This window comes from Globicephala melas, chromosome 1, assembly GCF_963455315.2.
Source record: "Globicephala melas chromosome 1, mGloMel1.2, whole genome shotgun sequence".
Classification (NCBI taxonomy): domain Eukaryota; kingdom Metazoa; phylum Chordata; class Mammalia; order Artiodactyla; family Delphinidae; genus Globicephala; species Globicephala melas.
In genome coordinates this window covers 176,355,877-176,379,239 of record NC_083314.1, presented here as the reverse complement: position 1 = coordinate 176,379,239, position 23,363 = coordinate 176,355,877, and the positions used below count along the sequence as shown (strand labels likewise).

The window sequence follows — 23,363 nt, the reverse complement described above, 5'->3', positions numbered from 1 at the left end:
TCCAGGGCATTCCCTTCCGGGGCATTCCCTTCCTGCTTCCTTTCTTGCTCTGTGTGTATCCGTTTGCTAGATGTACATTATAACCTTGGCGATAGCGTTTTCAAGGACAGGCCTGGTTCTCCCGCCCTCTATTTCCTGCTAACCACCTAGAGGCAACCCTTGATCACCCTCACCTGCTCTGGCTACCTTTGCTTCGGTGATAACGTTCTATGCCAAAACGCATGGAGTTATGATTCCTCAGCTGATCTTCAGATCTAAACACCCTGCAAGGTAGATTAAGGGCCAGACCTTGCATATATTTAATAAACTCCTGTGTTGTCCAGGCCCCTTGTGGGGCAGAGATGATGGGGCGTAGCTCCTGGCCTGAGGGGGACAAGGGACATGACCGGAACACCCACAGATGCACTGGAGACCGTGACACCCACTGTGGGGCTTCCGGGTAGATGATCCCGGTTCGAATCTGGACAGAGGCTGTCGTCTCTGACTGTTCCCCATCCTCGACCCCCTTCCCTCCTCTTACAGTGGGGATGAGGCAGCAGCCAGAGAGAGCTTTGATGATTCGGGCTACAAAGATGATGTGTGAGAGTGTCCAGCTCGGTGCTCAGGCCCAGGAAGGGCTCTGAGTGTGGGTGTCGGGTCACAACCCCTAACACTGTGCTGTGGCAGCGCAGAGAGGGGCAGAGTCCTTGCACATGAGACGGGGCTTCAGGCAGCCCCATGAGCCCCCAGTCCCAGGGGCTGAGCGAGGCCAGGAGAGGTGCAGGGTCAGCTAAGGCCTGGACCCTTAGCTCTAAGCAGGTTACTTAAGACACTGACTTGCATCTTTGTCACTGAGTGGTCCTGGACACATCCGTTCCATCTCTGTCATCAGCAAATCTCTGATTCTGATATTAGACAAAGGATTGCCGTGTTCATGAAAGCAGCGTGTAGATGTTTAAAAACTCATTCTTTAAAGCATGGCTTGGGGGCAGGTGAGAGGCAGGATTTTAGGGGGACTCTGGACTCAGACTATCTGGTTCACAGCCTCATTCTGCTACTTATTAACGTGAGGCTTTGGGCAAGTCACGTAACCTCTCTGGGCCTCTGTAACACGGGGATGGTGGCAGCGTGTTTGTAAAGATTAAATGAGATAATCCAGGCTCAGAGTAAGCATTCAATGCAGGTTAGCTGTTCTTATCATGACTGAAAGATGCAGGTTTCTGAAAACAAAAGGCCCTCTTGTAAAATATGTAATCCTCGTCCCCATTTGTAATGACACACCTAGTCTATATCCAGGTGCTCCTGATACCTGAGTGGGGATGCTTTTCCTGGCAGACAGTCAGTGAAACGCCCGTGAACCCCTGATGTACAGGAGTGTGCCTGGGGGCCCTTAGGGTATGCTGAATAATGAAATTAGGAATGAATAGTGACCCTCCCCTCCCAAAAGATGTTCACATCCTAATCCCAGAACCTGTGAATACGTTACTTTATATGGTTAAAGGGCCTCTGCAGATTCACATTATCCAGATGGGCATGATGTAGTCACAAGAATGCTTTTAAGTGGGAGGCAGGAGGGTCAGAGTCAGAGAAGGAAATGTGACGACAGAAGCGGAGGTTGGGAGATGGAGAGGAGGGGCCAAGGATTGCAGGCGGCCTTTAGAAGCTGAAGCAGGTGAGGAAACGGATTCTCTCCTAAACCTTCCAGAAGCAATGCAGCCCTGCTCATACCTTGATTTTAGACCTCTGACCTCCAGAACTGTAAGAGAGTGAATTTGTGCTGCTTTAAGCCGCTAAATTTATGGTAATTTCCTGCAGCGTTACAGCAGCAACAGGAAGCTAACAGCCCCTCTTGGCGGGGGCGGGGGGTGTCCGTGGGTGTTTATCAGATTTTCATCTGTGTTGGCGGTCAGAGGATGAGCAGTCACTGGTCCCCAGCATCTCACCTGGCCCTGGAAGCCCCTGCTGGGTGTCGCCGTAGCCACTCTCCCCACCTTCCCCGGCCTCCATGTTCTCACAGAGCCCATCTGAAATGCAGGTGCATGTTTCACGACTAATTTCTTCTCTGGAAAGGCCTCTGAAAACAGCTGTCCTGTCACCCTGGGGATTCGTCAATCAGGGCCATGACACGTGCCCACGGAGGGTGCCTCCCCTGGTCCTCAGTCACTGCTGACACCAGGTCTGGGCCTGTCTCCAAGCTGCTGCTGCCCGTCTGGACGGGGAAACGGGCTGCGGTTCCAGCAGCGGGAGCAGCAGAGGCACCTCTTAGCAGCTGCCGGAGGCCACAACCTGGCATGTCACTGGGCTTTATCGTTCACTCACCCAGAAGAGCAACAGCTCCTCGGCAGAGCCCTCCAGCCTCTCACCTTCCCAGGTTTCCCACACACGTGGCGGGGGCAGCGAGCAGTCTCCAATTCTGGGCCAGACCTGGCCTTGGTTACATCACTGGGTCCTCAGAAGCAGCATCTCCCTTTTACAAATATGGAAACTGAGGCCTGCAGAGGTGAAGTGCATTGCCGGGGATGGGTGTACCAAACTGAACAAAGGTCCAACGGACTCTGTATTTTTCATGACACCACTAGGTCAGCTACTCATTCTTTTATTTAATTTTTTTAAATTTTATTTATTTAAAAAATTTTTTGGCTGCGTCGGGTCTTTGCTGTGGCACGCAGGACCTTCATTGTGGCACGCGGGCTTCTCCCTAAGTTGTGGTGCAAGGGCTCCAGGGTGTGTGGGCTCTGTAGTTGTGGTGTGCGAGCTCCAGAGCACGTGGGCTCTATAGTTTGCAGCATGCGGGCTCTCTAGTTGTGGCGCGTGGGCTTCGTTGCCCTGCGGCATGTGGGATCTTAGTTCCCGACCAGGGATCGAACCTGCGTCCCCTGGACTGGAAAGCGGATTCTTTACCACTGGACCACCAGGGAAGTCTCCTACTCTTTCTTTTATTAAATTCCCTGATACCACTATGTCATGCTTTCTTTTTTTTTTAAGTTTTTTTTTTTTCTTGGCCTCACCACGTGGCTTGCAGGATCTTAGTTCTTCGACCAGGGATCGAATCCAGGCCCACGGCAGGGAAAGTGCCAAGTCCTAGCCACTGGATCCCCAGGGAATTCCCCGTCATGCTTTGCATTCGCTCAGTGAACATTTATTCAGCTCCTCCTGCATGGACCAGGCCCGTTCCAGGACTGAGAGAAAGCAGCAAACAAAGCAGACAGAAATTCCCACCCTCGAGAGCTAACATTTCAGAACAGCCCTGTCCAATAGAAATAGAATGTGAGCCCCATATGTAATTTTAAATTTAACTTTTAAATGGGAACCATATGTTTTTAAAAGGTACAAAGAAACAGGCTAAGTTAATTTTAATAATATATTTTATTTAACTCAGTATATCTGAAATAGATCATTTCAGCATGGAATTAATTTAAAATGTTAATGAGATATTCTTATTCTTTCTAAGTCGTTGAAATCTGCTGCGTATCTTACACTTCTATAGCACATCTCACTGCAGACCAGCCACACTTGAAGAGCTCCTTTGCCACCCGTGGCTGGTGGCCATTGTATTGGACAGTGCGGCCCTTGCGTACAGCGAATTCCCACTGGCCATCCCAACAGCCACCTGGGTGTGATTGGTGTCACTCGCACCGCCCAGTGGAGCTGAGCAGCCATCGGTCCATTCCTACCGCAGTCAGCTTGGGATTACGCTGGCCGCATTCAGCTCTGTGGCTTCTCACGGCTGGGTTGTTGTGGAACTGGGGAACCAGCATTTCTTTGTGGGGCGGTAGGCAGAGGTGCTGGGCCTCAGCTCAGAAGGTTGGGTTAATCCAGCCCTTACTTTGTGCCACATCCTCATCTGTGGGCCTTGCTGGGCTACTCTCTTGTTTTATTATTGTTGTTATTATTTCGTTTTCTTTTTTTCTCCCCTCCCCCATTCCATTTTATCTTTCCTCCCCAGGGCAACCATCCCAGGGGCATACAATGCCCTGATTGGCCAGACCTGCGGCATATGCCCACCCGTGGAGCCAGAGTTTGGGTCAGACACCTGGGCTGAGAGTGGAGAGGCCCTGGCCAAGGAAAACTAGAGTGCTGTTGCGCTAGGATTAGGAGTGGGCAGGAACAACAGCATCTTCTGAACTTCTCTAGGGTGCTTGAGACTAACTGCTGCCCCTCCTTGTTTGACACCTCCTCCTGGAAGTTCTGAACCCTGTACCTTCTGGGGACCTCTTCCTCTCCCTGGGGAGCCCTTCTTGGCTTCTTTGCCCAGGCTCCCCTCTTTCCCCAGCTCTGGCTCTGGCTGTCTCGGAAAGACCATAAGGAGTCTTACAAATAAATTCACTGTTACTATTCACCAGGTCTGGGCTGGTTCAGGTGGTAAAAAGCCCTAAGTAACTGTAAATTCAATAAAATAAATCTTTGTTTTTCTCCCAAGTAAACAGAGTCCAGAGGTCAGCAGTCCAGGGCTGGGGGGCTAGCTCTGTGATTACCAGGAACCCATACCCCTTCTGTCTTGTTGCTTTGCCATCGTCTACCTCATGTTCCAGCATAGCTGCTGAGATCCAGCCATCACATCTGCATTACAGCCAGTAGGAAAGGGGTGGGGCGGGGCGGAAGACATGTCCCTTCCATTTAAGAACCCTTCCTGAATGACCCTCTCCCCTGATACTCACTTCTGTTTCTATCCTGTCGGCCAGAAGTTAGTCATATGGCACGGCCAGCTGCCCGAGAAGCTGGATAAGCCACGGGAAACTGAGCATCAGAAGTTTTCTTAACAATGGAGGAAGGGAAGAGTGGATATTGGGAACCACGCGCAGGCAAAACAAAACCATCCTACTGAGTATCAGGCTAGTGAGTTGTTGTCTCCTCTCAGGAGGTGCCCTATGCTTGGGGGTGAGCTGTGCCCTACAGGTGACATCTCACCTTAGCCAGCTGTGTCTGGCACATCCCTGAAAAGGTCACCCCTTTCCCAGCACTTAGCTGGGTCCTGGTTGGCACTTACAGGTCAGATGGCAGAGAGGAAAGGCAGCTGAGCTGTGCACCCTGAGGCCCCTGAGAAATCATTTTGTGCCTCAGCAGTTTCGTCGGGGCTCGTCTGTAGATGAAGAGGCCACTGCAACATCCCCTGTTGGCTGCAAAGAAAGCAGAATGAGTCTTTTTCTAAAAGTTCTAAAGCTCCTAGGAGACTTTAAAACCTGGGGGAACGAGTGGGTGGTGGTGCGTGTGGACTGGGGGAATCCAAATGTCATCCTTCCCTTGCTGCACCATGTCTTGGCGCTTCCTGTATACCCAGCACTGTACACTTAACGTGGATAAAACATTCACTCCTGAGCCCTGTGAGGTCGATTCTGTCTGTTCTAATCACCTCTGGACAGAGAGGGGTTTAACTCCAACCCTCGCATTGACTGTGCCTTGACCTCTCTGTAAAGTGAGGGTTACAGCAGCACTTCCCTCACAGGCTGCTGGAACAAGGGAGAAGATGTTGGAAAGCATGGGCTATGCCATGGAGGTAGTGAGCTCTCAGCCAGGGGTAGTTCTTGTTTTATCTCCCAATGTGAAAGAGGTCCCAAGCCCCCTAAAGCAAGCTCCCCTCCCTCAGCTGTTTTTCTCCTCCTCTCCTGCAGGCTGCCCCATTTTAACCTCGATTCTGGTTTTATGATTAAACATCATTGTCAATTATTTACAAGTCTGTCCAGATGAGTATCAGGGTTACAGGGGACTGAGTAACTCACACGGGGGAAGCTGGTCCTTGTGGAGGGGAAATGAGGGGAAGGAAAACAAGGAATTCTACCTTCTGACCACAGAGGCTGAGGTCAGCCTAGGGAGGGCTTCCAGCAGCCGGGGCGTGGAGAGGGGACTCTCCATCGCAGTGTGGGGACTGGGACGGGAGGCAATGGGTGGTGGGGCATGCTAGCTCTGGAATCAGACATATCCAGTTTGAACCTTTGCTGTACCATTCGCTGTGTGACTTTGAGTAGGTACCTTAACTTCTCTGAACTTCAGTTTCCTCATCTGCGAAACAGGGATCATTATAGAAACTTCCTCATTAGGGTTTTAGGGAAATTTAAACAGGATAGTAAAGAGTAAATCAAAATATAATTATATTAAATAAATAGTAATAATAGCTAATTAATGAATATTTATACGTGAAATATACTAAATTTTATAAATAATAAACAGAATTATTAATAATAATAAAAAACGCATGGAAAGCACCCAGCACAGTGCCTGGCAGTTGGTGAGTGCTTAGGAAATGTTCATGGGTGTTGCTACAATTCCAAAATGTAACCGTTGGAAAAAGAATTGAGTGTGACAAGTGACTTCCTAAAAATCAGAAGCAGGCGGAGGCCAGGGGGCTGGAGAAAGCAGCTCTGGCTAAAATGCTTCAAGTAGGAATTGCAGGTGGAAAGTGGAGAAGAGGGGGTGGAGAGAGTGTTGGACAGCTCAGCTGTGTTCCCAAAGGGCTCTTGGCAGAAGGTTTGGGAACCACTTCTATGGAGGCAGCGTTTGCTGTAGCTAAAAAAGAAAATGTCCAGATATGGGCAGGATAAACTTTCTCAGTCTGTGTCCTAGTCTCCAGAATCAGGGCCAGTCTGATAAAGGCCTGGGCACAGGGAGGGCTTTGGTTCTGCAAAGTCGGTCTCTCCTCTACACACCCCTGGTTTTGGTTTAAAGCCCCTCATATAAAGACCACATAAAATAGACATCCGCCTTGTTTTGTCCCCAGGGTTTAGGAACTGTAGCTTTGAGCCACTAGAAGAGCCTGCTGATACAAGGCTGAGAGTGCTAGCCTTTATCACAGTTGCTATCCCAGCAGAGTTAGAACAGGTGCAGACTTGGCTCGAGAGTGGAATCTCGGATTAACCTGTAAACCAGGTCAAGGGACGCTGGGTTGCCCAGCTTCCCTTCAACCTGGTCCCACAAGGAATGGGTGCAAAATTCACCAAGAGATTGGTTTTATCAAGACTAAGGAACTGTGCCTGATTAGACCAACTATTGGGTAACCAAACAGTCCAAGTGTCGGCAGGTGCCCATAGAAAGGTATAAACACGAATGCTGCCAGTATTCATTTCCTGTGGCTGCTATAAGGAACTACCCCGAACTTGGGGTCTGAAAACAACACAGATCTGTTCTCTTGCAGTCAGTTTCGTGGGCTAAAGTCACAGTGTCGGAGGGGCTGGCTCCTTCTGGAGCCTCTAGGGGAGAATCCGAGTGCTTGCCTCTCCCAGCTCTCGAGGCCGCCTGCTTTCCTGGGCTCGGGACCTCTCCTCTCATCACGCCAGCCTCTTCCTACCATCATCACATTTCCTACTTCCTCCTTTGACTTTTTGCCTCCCCCTTATAAGGACACTTGTAATTAAGTTGGATCCACCTGGATAATCCCAGCTAATCTCCTCAAGACCCTTGAGGTAATCACATCTGGAAAGTCCCTTTTGCCATACAAAGTAACAGTCACAAATTCTGGGCATTAAGATCCGCATATCTTTGGGGGCTATTATGCAGCCTCCCACATGCCTTTTCCCAAATTCTGAGAAACACAGGGCGGTGAGTCACAAATAGCCCTGAAGTGGACCCCGGATTCTTCTCCGTCCCCAACTTAAATGGCCTTGAATTAGCGACCCACGCGTTCTGGGCCTCTTTAAATGTGGATGGCCTCTCACCTGCCTCCACAGGTGTGTAAATGACAGCTGACGTGTCATTAGAGCAGTCGTTCTCTGCCAGGCACTGGGAGAAGGCCCTTAATGCCTTCACTCATTAATACATCATCTTTACTGTCCTTGGAAACTGTCAGGCCGGCTCCCGGCTCAGGGCCTTCGTTCTGTGGGTCCCTCTGTAGGAGGTGCCCTTCTCCCAGATCTCCCACATGCTTCCTTGGAGCCCTCACCTCCTTCCAGTCTTTGCTCAGATATCCCTTACCCAGTGACTGTGTTCCCTGACCACCAGATTTTATTTTATTTTTTATGTATTTTTATTTTTTGGCCACCCATGCAGCATGAGGGATCTTCGTTCCCCAACCAGGGATCGAACCCATGCCCCCTGCTGTGGAAGTTCAGAGTCCTAACCACGGGACTGCCAGCGAAGTCCCCCTGCCCGCCAGATTTTAAATTGGCACCGCCAGCTCTCCCTCCTGCCCAGCCCAGCCTCACAGCTTTCCTCTAGCTTGGACCACCAGGCAACATCCTATAGCCTTTTCTCTGTTAGGCTGGTGGTCTGTGGGCTCTGCGAGACAAAGCTTCTGTCTGTTTTATTCATTCCTCTGTCCCCAGCACTTGAACGGGCCCTGGCACGTGGTGGGTGCTCAGTGACTAGTTTGTTGAGTGCATGAATAAGTACCTGTAACTCAAAACTTGGAGCTCCTAACGCATAACAGCCCGGTGAGGTAGATGCCAGTATCATTCCCCTCTTACAGATGAGGTGACAGGCTGAGAGAGGTAAGAATTCACCCTTCTAGGTAGCAATTAAGTAGCAGAGCTGAGATACGGACGCAGCCTCTGGTCCGGAGCCCACCACGTGGTGAGTGGAGTTGACCTTTGCAGTCATCCTCCGTAGTCCCCGATTTTAGAAGTTCTCCCCTCTGCCCTCCTGTACTTTGTGCTGCAAAATGCCTCTTGAGAAGGATAAACCAAACGCATCAAGTTGGTGTCCAAAACGGCCCACTGCACAAGGACAAATGGTGTGTCCAGACGGTGCCCAGGTTCACACGAGCCTGGCCGGCAGCCAGTACCCTGACCGGGGGCAGCGAGGTGAGATGTGCTCCTCACTCCAGTCTCTTCCCACCAGGTCCCCGGTCCTCCCGCCTCCCCAGGCTCGGAGCTGAGCCTCAGGCGTCTGTGCTCCTGGTCACAGGTCGGCCGTGACATCTCGCTTAACTTCGTCCTCGTGCCCAGAGGGTAGCCTCAGTGGCGGGACCGTGGAGCCAGCCCTTCGTAACAGGGATGCTGTCCTGCCTTGACCTGAGTTAATCAAGCTTGGCGAAAGGCTGGTCTTTTGTTGTTCTGAGGATGAGGAAGTTCTGAACGGGGTGCTCAGGGCCACCACCTCTAAGCTGTGAGACCTGGGCAAGTTTCTCAACCTCTCTGTGCCTCAGTGTATTAAGGGATAACATGGACAAAGTTGGGGACCTCCTCATATGGTTGTGGGGCAGAAAAAAGGTGCTAACCCGTGCAGAGCGCTTAGCGCGCGCCCGGCACACGGGCATGTCCAGGAAGCAGGGGCGGATATTTCACAGTCGCTGACGGTGGGCTGGGGCTGGGGTCGGGGCGGCCGGGTCGCGTGGTCAGAGCCTGTCCTCGGCCCTGCTTACCAGAGCGCGAGGCCATTGGTGGCTCATCCCTAGAGCCTGGAGAAGGATCAGGGTGTCAGACTCGCTTTGATGGTGACAGGAGCTCTCAGACTCCATCCTGGCAGGGAACACATAGAGATGTCACACTTTCCAAGAAATATTGAGTGTGGCCGGAGCCCTCGAGACTGGGCGCCCAGCGCCAGCCCTGTAAGCAGGGTCACACGCCAGCCACTTGCTTAGAGAAAGATACAGTGTCAAGCTCCCGAAGAAAAGGTACCTGGTTTGTTAACTTGCTCCTTCTGTTTATGGCTCCTGGAGTCTTCAGACTTGAATTTGCCTTCCTTAATTTCCTTCCTTAATTTCACCAACACTTCATGGATTAGCAAGGAGACTGGAGACGTCAGGTCTTATAAAATTCACTGATGTCTTATACTGCGGAGGGGAAGCTGCCTCTTTTCTCTGCAGGAAGTGGTGCATCCTGGGAGGTGTCTGCTCTCCCATCTCTGTGCACTTTCCCAGGCTGAACCCTTCCCACGGGACACCTTATCTCCTCCTGCCCCCAAACTCCGCCCAAGGAAAGGTTACAGATGCCTCCAGGTCCTACACAGCTGCTGCTTTATCCTTCCTCCTTCCTGCCCCCTTCAAAGTGAATTGGTCGCTCTCTCTGTAGGCTCATTTTACGTACCCCGTTTTAGTGCTTAGTGGTGCAAAGCATGGGCTTTAAAGTCGGACATACCTTACCCCTGCCTAGCTGTGTGACCTTGGACCAGTTACTTTGCCTCTCTGAACCTCAGTGTCCTAGGTAGAACTAATAACTATTAAATGATTATGCATGGAAAGAGCTCAACAGAGGGCCTGGCACAGAGTCGGCATCCAACGCACGTTCCCTCTTACCTGATGTTCACTTCCCTTCTATAAGAAAGAGTCACCTGTCTTCCTGCTGGACTGTAAAGGCAGTCTCCCACATCTGTGTATCCCCCAAAGCCCCCGGCACACAGTAGGGACCCAGGAATTGTTGGAAACAAATTCTTTAAAAAGTCATTTTAAAAGAAATGCACATATGTTACCCCTCCTGCTCTGGTGATGAAGCATCTCCAGGGGTGAACTGTGTGTTGCCCATTTCTGGCCTGCGTGCCCCACCCAGGGAATGGCCCACAGGGGGCTGGTGTGGTGCAAGGGAAAGGAGGTGGGCCTCCAAGTCAGCTAGATTTGATTGTGAAACTTGAATCTGCAGCTTACAGCTGTGTGACCCAGGGCAAATTACTTAACCTCTCGGAGACTCAGATATAGTGGGGCTAATCATCTTTGAAGGGCGTCTGTGAGGATTGGATGCCTTTAGAAAGGGTGCCTGATTCCTTCTTGAACTGTTCCTATTATTATCATTACTCTGCCTCGCAGTTTACTCAATATCCTTTCTTTTTCTTTTTCCCATCAGCTGCTCAGGCAGCCCTCCTCTCTCCTCTACCTTTAGGACTCATTTGCACAGTGCTTTTCGGTTTTTCCTGAGCGCACAGTCTACAAGAACCTGTTCTAAAAGAATAGGAACCCGACACCCCTTGACCTTGGCTCTTGGGGAGGTAGCCTGAAACTCCCCGGTGGGACAGGGGCAGCGGCAGCGGTGGCTCAGAGCCTTTCCTCCGGCCCCCACCCCTTCCCTGTGGCATGGGACTGGAACTTGGTGACAAAAGTGATTGTGAGCTGAAACTTGGCCGAAGGGCCCCACTGAATTCTTCCTTTGTGATGGGAATGTAGCACAGCCTGGTTCCTGCGAATGGAGCTGGGGATCCCTTTCCCAATTATGCAGCTTGGCAGGAAGAGTTTGGGGCTCGGGGAGAATGGTCAAGGAGCCTCTTTGTCACGGGGGCGGTTGTGCTGCCAGACACCTCCGACTGCCGAGAATCTCCTCCCCCTAAAGCTGGCCAGCCTGGACGCTTCTGGAACTGTGCCTTCCGGGGCCACAGGGTAGAGCTCAAAGGCCACGTGAGGGTCTAGATCAGAGCCCAGGTTTCTGAACTGTGTTCCAGAGAATTGCTGGGATTCGGCGAGACGTGGGGCAAGGGAAGGCTTGCCCATTAACGCTTGGAACCCTGTGCTGTTTCAGCCAGAGCACTGCTGTTTTCTATCGTTTGATTTTCTTTAAAGCATTGTCTTCATATTGTCTCTATGTCTATAGAGAGAGACTCTAATCCAAGTGTGGACTGGTGATAATGACCACCCCCAACGCCCCACCCCCAGCTCATCCTGGTGAGCGCTCAGATGTCAGAGCTGTGACTACTCTCCCCAGGGCACAGCCCCTCCCCTGTCCCCAGGGAAATCCCTGGCTCTGGCTCTACTTGGTCAAAGATGTACGGGAAGAAAGACAGCAGGTGCCCAGGTTGGAGGAACAAAGCTCTGGGTGCTTACCTACGTGCTGGGAAGACCAGCGACCAGCTGAAACCTCAAAGCCCACCAGGGAATATTGATAGAGTCACCATCTCGGGTCAGAATGGAAGTCACATTTAACCTGGGTGCCTTTCCCGTGTTGCTGGCACATCATTTGCATACAGACACAAGATTTGGGTATCCTGAAAATTAGCTCTATCTAATCCTCTCCTCCTCAGCGCCAACCTTGGACTAGGCATTTCCCCTAATTGATATGGGACATCAGTTAAACTTTTTAACTTGCTAGATAGTCATTCATTCATTCTACAAATAGTTATTAAGCAGCTGGTATGGTCTTGGCACACTATGCTGGGTGCTGGGCATACAGAGGTGAAGAAGGCAGACGAGAACTTACTTTCAGGGAGTTTACGCTCCAGTGGGGGAGACAAGGAAGCAACAGGGAAGCAAAACGAGACGATCATAGACTGAGTTAATGTCATCCATCCATGAGACGGAATGTTATAGGGACCGAAGCATGGGGCTTGAGAGTAGCTGGGTGAGGGAGGGGACATTATTTGTAGTGTGGTCAAGGAAATCCTCGCTGAGGACGTGGCATTTGAGCTGAGAGACAGAAGTAGTAAAGAAGTGGACAAACAAAAGAGACAGGTGGAAAAGTTTCGGGTATCAGGAAAAGTAAGTGCAAAGGCCCTGGGGCAGGGTATGCTTAGTGTGACTAGAAACAGACAGGAAGCCACAGAGGGTTGGTGAGCCAAGAGATAAGATATGAGAGAGGCAGGAGCCCAGTCTAGTCTGGTGGGATTTGAAGGCCACAGCGGAGGAGTTCAGATTTTATGCTAAGAGTTATGGAAAGACATTGACGGACTTTCAGAATCTCCTATTGCAAAATATTCCAGCCAGTCAAAAGAGTACATATAAGATATATGTGACGTTTAAGAAATAATTTAATAAACATCCTTGTACCCTTCACTATTCCTCCCCAGCATCATTTCTCACTCCTCCAGGGAGATAACTGTTATCCTAAATTTTAGTTTATAATTTTGCCTTTCTTCCTAATAATTACAAAGATAAAGCAATACATTGCCTGGTTTTGAACTTCGTATAAATATTATAGGATCATGCTGTGTGTGTTCTTCTGCAATTTGCTTTCCTGTTCAACCTCACATGTGTCAGAATGGGCCACGCTGGTGCATGTAGCTGCAGTTTATTCATTTTCTCTGCTGCGTAGTACTCCACTGGGCTATAACTGCATAGTCAGCTGCTGTCGTGGTTTATCCTTTCTCCTGGGACATGACATTATTCGATTTTCTAATGTTGAATCGACTCTACATTCTTGGGGTAAACATTTTTTAAAAATGTTGGATTCCATTAGGTGATATTTTGTTTAGGATTTTTGTTTCTGTGCCAGCAGATCAAATTGACCTGTCATTTTCCTCTCCTTCCCTGTCGCTTTTGGGGTCAAGATTACAGATTCCTCATAACATGACCTGTGGAGTGTTTCTCCTCCTTTTACTCTCAGGAGCACTTGTGTAAGATGGAGAAAACCATGGAAAGATTTTGTCAGTGTAGCCGCCATATCATCATCCTTCTGCAGCCCCACTCTTGGTACAGAATCTTGAATTTTTTTTGCATGTCCCTTCCCTCCAAAAAGCAAACACGTGCCTCCCCCAGGAGTACCTCAAATTGACATGCTCACAGCCTACTTAGAAAGCTGCATTTCTGGTTTTTTACAGGTGGATCCTTAACTCAAGATTTTAGCATGAAGAGTTGTTGTCAGGCCTGCCTGGAGGCTCCCTAGGTAACAACAGGTAGGTGCCTCTCTTAACTGGTTCACCGTTTTCTTGAAAACCCAGATACAGGATCACTCGCTTATCCCTTAGGGCTGCCTTGAACCTGAGCCATGATGGATCCAACTCCTGGGTCCAGAGGTGAGTCCGGCTGAGCTGGGACCCCAGGCTGTTCACCAAGGCTCCTCTGTTTTAGGGACATCTTGGAAACTATGTGGTCCAAATCCTCTAAGCACAAAATTAGCTTCTTTCCATTATTTTTGGAAGGGAAAGAACACCATGCTAAATATAACGTGGGTCAACAAGCCAGAAACAAGATAAATAGCTTCCAGCTGCACCTCAGGGAACTGGGTCTCCACACCCGCGGTGAACCGTCAAGATCTGGTCTCCAGAGGGAGGGTGGAAACGACGAACAGTGTTAAGCTACCATTGGACACATAACCCTGCCATGAACCCCCCCAAAAAACGCCTTTATTTCATTTTCTTATTTGAAAAGCAACACATTTCTGTGTTTTCCAATTCTTATCCTCCCAGAAAGAAAAAGAAAAGAAAAATCATTCTAATCCCAGCACACGGAGAAAATAACTGTAAACATCATGGTTTGTACAATTTGAGTGTTTTGAAATTTAATATAATACATTCATTGGTGTCTCTCAACCTTTTCTTCCCCGACTATCGTTCCTTCCCGGAGGAGTCTTTTTAGACCTTCCTTTTGTAAGGCTCTCCCAACCCCCGCCCCATGAAATTGTCATGCCCGACATGCTGGGGATCTGGAGGACCACTGACTATTGTAACAGGTAAGATTATTTTGCACCATCCCCAAGAGTCAGTTGTTTCCCCCTTGTGGGTGATCTCACCCCATTGAGAATGCAGGCTTTAAATAATATTAAATAACAAACCTTTCTGTAAGAATTTACCGTGTGCTGGTCACATACTATTCTAGGTACTTTAGGTCTATTCACTTTTTTATGTATCATAACTCCCCTATGAGGTGCGTCCTAGAGAGCTTTTATCTCCATCTTACAGTTGTGGAAACTGAGGCACAGAGAGGTTAAGTAACTTGTCCAAGGTCACTCAGCTGGGAAGGTACAGAGTGAGGATCAGAGTCCAGGCAGCCTCGTTCCGAAGCTCACACTTAACTACCAAGCTATGTTGCCTTGTGACAACACATTCTGATTGTAGGAAATTCAAAATACAGAAATAGAGTAAAAGTTACACTTCCCAAGCCCCCTCCATCCCCAGAAGCAATCTTTGGCACAAGTTTGGAATGTGCCCCTTTTCTGGGACTTTACATACATGTTTGCGTACAGGAAAATATATTGTCTCTTTTTCATTTTAACATAAGTAGGATCGTTCGGCCCATTCCCCTGTATATTCATATATACAGACCCATGTATGGAGTTTTATTAAAATTAGAATCACAGTGAACATACTCTTGTTTGACTTTAAAATGTATCATTAGCTGCTTTGAGACCATAATTGAATAAGTGCGTGTACCATGTTTTATTTAACCAAATCCAGATTATCGGCTATTTAAGTAGTTTCTAGTTTCTCGCTACTATAAAGCTATGATGAATATCCTTGCCCTGTGCATAATTCTTAGAAGTGGGAATTAATTGGAGCCTAAGGGTATAAACATTTTTGGAACTTTTGATCCACGAATGCCAAAACTTGCCATCCAGCAACATTGTATGAAATTGCCCATCCCGACACCCTCACGCACACTGAGTATTAGTGCCTGTTTTCAGTCATTGACAATTTAACAGGCCAAAAATGTGTTAGTTCTGACATGTTCATCTCTGCCCGTGTCTCTCATCGGGGACCTGTTTTACTCACGTGACAGCATAAGGCAAAGCTTGAATTGAGAATTAATGAGAAGAGGAAGCAGGGGGAGATAACATGGCCCCATCACTGGTTTAATAAACAGGCTGTCAGCCTCCTGGGAACGAAGCCTGCCTGTCCGGCCCTGAGCAGGTGCTCAGTAAATGGTTTCTTCATCTCTCCTGCTTCCAGCACGAGGCTCGGGCTGCACTTCTCCACCACGGAGCCCTCCAAGTCTGGCCTTGTCTCCAATCCATTTGGCAGGACCTACGCATTCCTAGGGCTGCCAAACCCCTCCTTCCCTTCGCTGGCTGTGAGTGATGTGAGAAACACACAGCCTTGTGTATACCGCAGACTGTTCCCAGCTGGTCTCGCTGCAAATGTCTCCAGCAGGAATGGACAGTTGCTTAACAAAATCTGGGCAAGGAAATCCCAGGATGAAGGGCAGAGGTGCCTACAAAGGCCAGAGCTGCCCCTCTCACCACCCGCGGCCCCAACCAGCCCTGGGGGAAAATCAATAAGGATGGAGTCAGGGCTCCCTGTTCAGTGCTCTGTATGCATACACGTGCATGGTCATATACCAGCACGCATGCATGGGTGTGCATGTATGTACACACACGTGCCCAATGCATTCAGGGGCAGATGCAGATCTTATTATGTGAAGTGGGGCTTCTCTCACAGAGACTTTCCATATGCCCTCCAGCCTGACTTAAGACACCCAGCTGCCTAGTGCCTCAGTTCCTTTCTTCCCACTTTGTTATTCCCTGTAGACTGTTTTCCTGCTGACCTGGAAGCCCCCCTAATTCTTAACTTGCTCACCAGTGTTTCTCCAGCACCTAACACTGCTTAGCAGACGTACAAGAAATATTTGTTGAGTGGGAAAAACAAAAAAAGAGAGAAGGAACTGACTTCAAGCCGATAGAGGATGTTATCCCAATTATTTTTAGAGTATTTTTGAACAAAGTGGCCAGTTTCGGATGGAGCCCTGTGCTGGATGAGAAAGCATCTCGGCAGCATCGGCTCTCACGTGGCCTGGTTAGCCGTCCTTTCGCAAGGAGCGGAAAGAATGCAGAACGGCAAACAGGACCTTGCCCATCGAAACAGCTGTAAAGTTTTACTGTTCTGCAAAAGTTGCTTAGGCAGGAATAACGTATCTGAGGAGTAATTAGCCAGGAGCCTTGCTCGCTGGTCCCCCCGCCCCCTGAAAGTGTTCTACCCTCAACTCTTCAAGTCACTGGCTGATCCGGCTCCCTCTCCCATCCAGCAAATGGTTACGGACTCCCAGGACGGCTGACCGCTGCCTTTAGCACAAGGTCTCTGAGCTGCTTCACGGGAGAGGGTTTCTCATCCAGTTGGGAACAGCAGCTAAGATGAAGGATGTGCAGGCTTCTGCCCCTTTAAGAAAAGCAAAATTCCGTGTGGCTGAAAAGAAGCGTGTCTTGCAGGACAGCTTCGTCCGGCCTCTGTTCATTTCATTCGTTTGATTCAGCAGACATTTTGGGGGGGGGGGCCCTGTTACGTCCCAGGAGCAGAGTGAAAAACATGTGGTCACGGAAAGAGAGAGACTTGCCACGGTAGTTGCTGGTGGCTTGCGGGACACACGGAAGGGCAGCTGAGCCCCGGCGATCAGAGAAGGGCAGAAATGCCGGAGGGGATTTGCGAAGGAGGGCGAGGAAGGGCATGAGTGGGAGAGGCAGGGCCAGGTTGAGCCGGCCATGAGCATGATTCCAAGGAGCCTGGATTTTGTGCTGCGGGAAATAGGGAGCCATGGAGGGTGGTGAGGGTCCGCAGTCGGCTGTTGGACCGGGTCATATCATTGACCGATGCCGGTCAGCCAGGCGATTCTGTCACAACTATTGATCATGGCTCAGGCATGCCATCATTCACTCTCCTTGCCATACCCGGTAAGAGGTGAGATTTTATCGCACTTCATTAAATCCCACAAAATGTTTGAACCACCTGCAGCTCTGACCTTTCCGGCCTCTTGCAGGGAAAGGTCGCGCTTTTCCTTTTCAGGTGGGGGTAGGCGGACCACAGAAGGAATAGGAGCACGTAAGACCTCTGGAATGCATCAGAGGCGAGCCCAGCGAGAGCCTGTGACTCAGTCCCGCTTCTCCCCACCTCCAGGAGCACAGCCGCTGTGTCCACCGGAGCACTTGGAACCAGCACTGATTTTCCCCTCTCCTCTCTCTGCTTTCCTTCCAGACCTCCCAGCCGCAGCTGTCCAGACGGGATGCCTCACATTTGCTTGAAACCATCCCTTGAGAGTCTGGTTGCTGTTTCTTCAGCGTGGCGCTAGGGATTTAGCGCAAGGCGTTTACGGGGCTTTTGTTGCTGCTGCTGCCGTTTTTTATTTATTTATTTTCTTCCTTTGAACCCGGGCCTTGCCCCGCTCCCGCTGGCATGATGGCCCAGTCCAAGGCCAACGGCTCGCACTACGCGCTGACTGCCATTGGCCTGGGGATGCTGGTCCTCGGGGTCATCATGGCCATGTGGAACCTCGTCCCCGGGTTCAGCGCTACCGAAAAGCCAACCGCTCAGGGGAACAAGACGGAGATAGGGAGCGGCATTCTCAAAAGCAAGACCTTCTCCGTAGCCTACGTGCTGGTCGGGGCCGGGGTGATGCTGCTACTCCTGTCCATCTGCCTGAGTATCCGTGACAAGAGGAAGCAGCGGCACGCTGAGGAGCTGGCGCACATCCAGCACCCGGGGGTCGAGCCTCACGCCCACGAGGAAGACAGGTGAGGCTGGCCACCCGCCCCAGGCGGGAGATGGACGCGCACACCCACATGTGCAGGGCTGAGCAATGACGAGAACATTTTAGTCAAGGAGGCTTTCTCCCATTAACGCTTCTGTAAAACAGTTTATCATTTTACCGATACCTTTGTCCTTCAGTCCCAAAGTTTCCCAAATAATGTGGCTTGAATGCATTACAGGTGTGTCCAGGTTTTGACACCTCCAGGGGTTCTGCATGGCTCCTGGGGTGGCCAGAGCCTGCACACTGGAAGCTTGTCCATTTACCCCAATGTCCTGTGTGTTTATGCTTTTAAGTTGAACAGATTGGGAAGTAGTGTTCTCTTTGACCCAAAATGCCACGAACAGATTTAAAAGATAAGTGGTAAATTGGGGAACATATGATAAAGGTTGATATCCCTAGTATAAAAAGAGCCCTTACAAATGAATATGAAAGAGAAACACATCAGTAGGAAAATGGACAAAGGACACAAACAAGCATTTCATAGATATTCACACTGTAGATGTTCAACCTCATTAGTCAGGAAATGCAGACAACCAAAAAAAGGCATCGTAATTCCTTGGCTTTCATATTGGCCCAGACGGACTGCCCCCAGGGTTGGAGGTTTGTAGGGAAGTAGGTTGCTGACCGGAGTGTTGATTGACATAACCTTACTGAAGGGGCGTTCACAGTAAGAGGCCATATTAAAGATGTGTGCACCTATCAGTTCTCTTCCTAAGAGCTTATCTTTGGGAGACAATCACACAAGTGCAAAGGGTTTTGTGCTCATATGTTTATCAGAGCATTGCTGAGAACAGCAAAGACAGGTGACAACCTAATATCCATCAGTCGAACTGAAGTATGACACGCCCATTCAGTGGAGTGCTACACAGCCATCACTGATCTATGTTTGCTAATGTGGGTCCGTATCCACCACATGGAGAAAAGGAGGTTGTATATAACACAGCATGTTAGGAAAGGTTTTCATCACATCGTATGTTGCGGCTATGGAATTAGAGAAAGACCTGGAAAGGTATACGACAGAATGTTAACAGTGATTGTCTCTGGGTGGAACAATTTCAGATGTTTTTATCTTCTTCATTAGATTTTTCTGTGTCGTTTGCATTTTTCAGTAAGAATGTCTTATCTCTATAGTGGGACGGGAGTTGTTTTTATTTTGGAAAAATTAAACCGATTTTCTGAGAGTAAAAGATAATCAGGCATATTCTAGAAAACTTGGGAAACAGAGAAAAGAACAAAGAAGGAAATCGGTCACCCATCATTACCCACCCTGGCTGTGAGCTCTCAAGTTCATTCCTAAAGGAGATGAGAGGAAAGCCCAGGCAAACAGTGAGGTTTCCGGTGTTGGCCATCATCCCCTGTACAGGGTCAAGTGTAGGGTGCTGGAAAATGGCTATTGGCATTACTCCCTATAAACATGTAAAAACTGCCCTGACCTTCTGGTTTTCTCTTTCAACAGTCAAATGAGACTAAGGCTGAGGACCTGACCTATCCTTTGAGTCTAATGGTGAACGTGGAAGACAAAATTACAGAATAATTCGAGATACATGTAAATTTTACATTCCAGATATTCCTTCTCTACCCAGGGACAACCATTTTGCTTCAAATTTGCAGCCGTTTCATGCATGTTTATGTTGTCTTTGGTCAAAGGTTGCCCAGCTGGGCATCGGAATAGCCCACCCAGCATGCTATTAAGTGTGAGGCTAAAAGGCAAGGGAGGTTAACTCCCAGATGATATGGTGTAGTAGTTGAGAATGTGGCATTCATTTCCTGCCCTGCCACTTCTTAAAGGTATGACCAAGTCACTTAACCTCAATGTATCCATTTCCCCATATGTAAAATGGGTATACTAATAGAACCTAACCCATAGTGTCATTAGGAAGATGGCATTGGTTCATATGTACTTGGGACAGTGCCTGGCTCATAGCCAACAGTTGAAGTGTTAGCTCTTATTACTTCTTGGACACACTTGTTGTTTACAAGGCTGGCGTACGTGGTCCCAGTGGCAACATGGGATTTGGAGTCCATCTATCTGTGATTTTAAATGACTTGAGCACAGGCTAACACCCCCGTGTCTGTGCTTGGTGTGTTGCAGCCAAGAGGAGGAGGAGGAGGCCTCCTCAAGGTACTACGTCCCCAGCTATGAGGAAGTGATGAGCACAAACTACTCGGAAGCAAGGGAACCGGACCAGAACCCCAGGATGAGCATCTCTCTCCCCTCCTACGAGTCCTTGACGGGGCTGGATGAGACAAGGCCCACCACAACCAGGGCTGACGTGGAGACCAGCCCGGGGAACCCCCCCGACAGGCAGAACTCCAAGTTGGCCAAACACCTGAAGCCGCTGAAAGTTCGAAGGATAAAATCCGAAAAGCTTCACCTCAAAGACTTTAGGATCAACCTGCCAGACAAAAATGTGCCTCCTCCGTCCATCGAGCCTCTGACTCCCCCGCCACAGTATGATGAGGTCCAAGAGAAGGCCCCCAACTCCCGGCCCCCGGACTGACGACCCCTCCCGGGCGTGTTCCCTCCTGTCACTCAACCTCCACGCCAACAGATCCCGAATGAAGCCACTCAGCCACCGTTGAGAAGCGGAGGGGCCAGGTGTGTACTTAGCAATTTGGACGGGGCCGGGGGGTGAGGGGTTCTGGGATTCAGGAGCGACTCTGCAGCCCCCAGGATCTCACACAGTAGGTGCATCGGAAAGAGCTGCTGCTTCGGATCTCGTGATGCTGTGACCCTATCAAGGAACGGCACCGGCATCTTCCCCCCTTGTCCTTCCGCGACTCTGAATCGCCAGTGATGACACTCCTCGTTCCAATTAGGAAAGGATACCTAGCAACTGGTTTAGATTGTGGTTCTGTTTTGCTTCCACTAGGACTGTTTTGTTTCCAACTGAAGACAAGTTATGCCTTCGCTTCTTCCCTGGTATCCTGAACTGTGGGTAGGAAAGATGACCCGCTTTATGGAAAGGACATGGGCCCGTTTTGTGAATTAAGCCGAATGAGAGGCTGGATGATTACCCTGGGGTGAGACCCAGGTGGGGTTCTCAGAGCCCCTGATGCCGTCAGTTCTTCTGAGGGCCCAAAGCCTGAGGATGCATGAGATCCTAGTTTGAATTGGTAGACATTCCTAGTCTCTCCTGTGTAATGGCAGAAAAAGGAAAGCCGTCTGGGATGCTCCGTTCCTTCTAAAATGCCTTGCAACTGAGCTTTTTGTAATAAAATGTTTTATATGTCACACATTTGGTGCTGAATTACTTTAGCAGTTCTTCCCATACTGACTTGCTTGGGGAGAAATCTCACTGATGAGAATAATACTAGCTAATATATCCTGAACACGTAGTATCTGCCAGGCGCCGTGCTAAGCACCTCACACATTTATCCCATTGTCAGCTGTACCCAAGTCAGGTATTACTTCCTGTGGGTTAGTCCACGAAGAATCAGGTTAATGAAAGGGCCCCATGTCACACCGCTAGGAAATGACAGAGCTGGGATTTGAACCTAGGCCTCCAGGGCCTGAGTCCTTCAACACTCTAGTGTGCCACTCAGTGGAAAGGGCTTTTTCAGACTTTGAATGAGGACCTGTGCTTCCCAAGAGCTGAGACTGTCCCCGTCAACCCACATGCCCAACAGAAAGTTCTGGGTATTTAGACAGCTGCTGTCTACCTGTCTAAACATCCTATGACAGCTCTTCTGAGAACTGGCCCAGATGGGCTGTATGATCATGCAGAGTGAGCGTGTCCTCGTGGAGAGGGCAGGGTGCCTACCTGCGGAGCCCAGGAGAGAAATTCAACAAACGAGAACATGCAGCGGATGGCAGACTGCTGAGGCTGGGCTGAATGAGAGGACCAGGGACGTCGGGGGTCAGGGTCTTGACTGTGGAGTGGGAGTCTGGGAAGACAAATCTGAGTCCAAAGTTCCCTTCCTGGGACTTCCCTGGTGGCCCAGTGGTTAAGACCCTGCGCTTCCAATGCCGGGGGGCTCGGGTTCAGTCCCTGGTCGGGGAAGTTCCACATGCCATGCGGCGCGGCCCAGTAAAAACAAATAAAGTTCCCTTCCTGGTCCTGGCAAGCGTGGAGCGGGCCGCTGGGGGTCTGTGTAGCTAGGAGGGTGGTTAGAAGAGCACATTCTCAGGCCCTGATGTTTCCTAAAAGCTCCTGTGGGAGAAAAGGAGCGGCAGTTAGGAAGTCAAGCACCTTCTCATATCAGAATTGGCAACCATGCCTAAGTTCCAACCTTTCATTTCCTTATGTAAATCCATCTATAAAAAGGGAGCTGCGATACCGGAGCACCGGGTAACTGCTCGGTGGCCTGGGATACCCGGAGGCCTGGTCTGGTCCCAGCCCACCCCTGAGCCAGCCTGTGCCTCTCCATGTATCTCTGGGCTGGACTTGCTATTCATTTACTCCTTTTTTTAAATAAATTTTTAAAAATTTATCTTATTTACTTATTTATTTTTGACTGCGTTGGGTCTTCGTTGCTGCACGCGGACTTTCTCTAGCTGCGGCGAGCGGGGGCTACTCTTCGTTGCAGTGCACAGGCTTCTCGTTGCAGTGGCTTCTCTTGCTGAGGAGCTCGGGCTCTAGGCACGCAGGCTTCAGTAGCTGTGGTGCACAGCCTCAGTAGTTGTGGCGCACGGGCTTAGATGCTCCACAGCATGTGGGATCTTCCCGGACCAGGGCTTGAACCCGTGTCCCCTGCATTGGCAGGCGGATTCTTAACCACTGCGCCACCAGGGAAGCCCCTCATTTACTCTTAATGCTTCCCCCTGATGAGGACAAACAGGAGGAAAAAAGAAAGGGCAATAGCAAGATTCCAAATGAGCTGAGAAATGACCTTCTAAAAGGGCTCTCGATCTGGCCTCTGGTAGATGTCTGCCCAGCCTAGACCTTCCTCAGGAGAGAAAGAAGTTTAGGGCTTGCAGTGGGCTGACTGGTGGCCCCAAAGATCTCAGGCTCTAATCCCTGGGACCTGAGAATGTTACCTTACAAGGTAAAGTTTTGCGGATAGAAGGATTTTGAGTTGAGACTATCCTCGCCCTAAATGCCATCTGTAAGTGTACTTATAAGTGAGAGACAGTAGGAGATTATACACAAAGAAGAGGCGGAGGCAGTGACCACAGAGGCAGGACTAGAGAGACGCACCTACAAGGCAAGGGATGCCAGCAGCTTCTGTGGTTAGAGTCTTCTGAACTCCTTGGCTTTTCAGCTCCTAGGCTGTAAGACTTGAAGCAGCAAATGCCCCAAGGAGAAAAGCTGTACCAACTGTCAAGCTTGCGTCTGTGTTTCCCTTCTCTCCAGAACTTGGCCCACATGTCTCGGTGTCTCTCTAACATTCAGATGCCAGCGAACAGATGTTTTCTTACTTTATCCAG

The 23,363-nt window shown here is 49.7% G+C and overlaps 1 protein-coding gene across 1 annotated transcript in view; it reads left to right on the top strand.

Annotated features, from left to right (window-relative positions):
• TMEM51 (transmembrane protein 51) overlaps nucleotides 1–21,246 on the top strand; it is a 44,734-nt gene extending 23,488 nt beyond the window's left edge. Inside the window, exons 2-4 of the mRNA XM_030877827.3 lie at nucleotides 13,360–13,434; nucleotides 17,440–17,975; nucleotides 20,085–21,246. Coding sequence (XP_030733687.2) covers nucleotides 17,638–17,975; nucleotides 20,085–20,493 — 747 coding nt within the window. The 5' untranslated portion in view covers nucleotides 13,360–13,434; nucleotides 17,440–17,637 and the 3' untranslated portion in view covers nucleotides 20,494–21,246. The remainder of the gene's footprint in view (nucleotides 1–13,359; nucleotides 13,435–17,439; nucleotides 17,976–20,084) is intronic.
• Nucleotides 21,247–23,363: the final 2,117 nt, after the last annotated feature.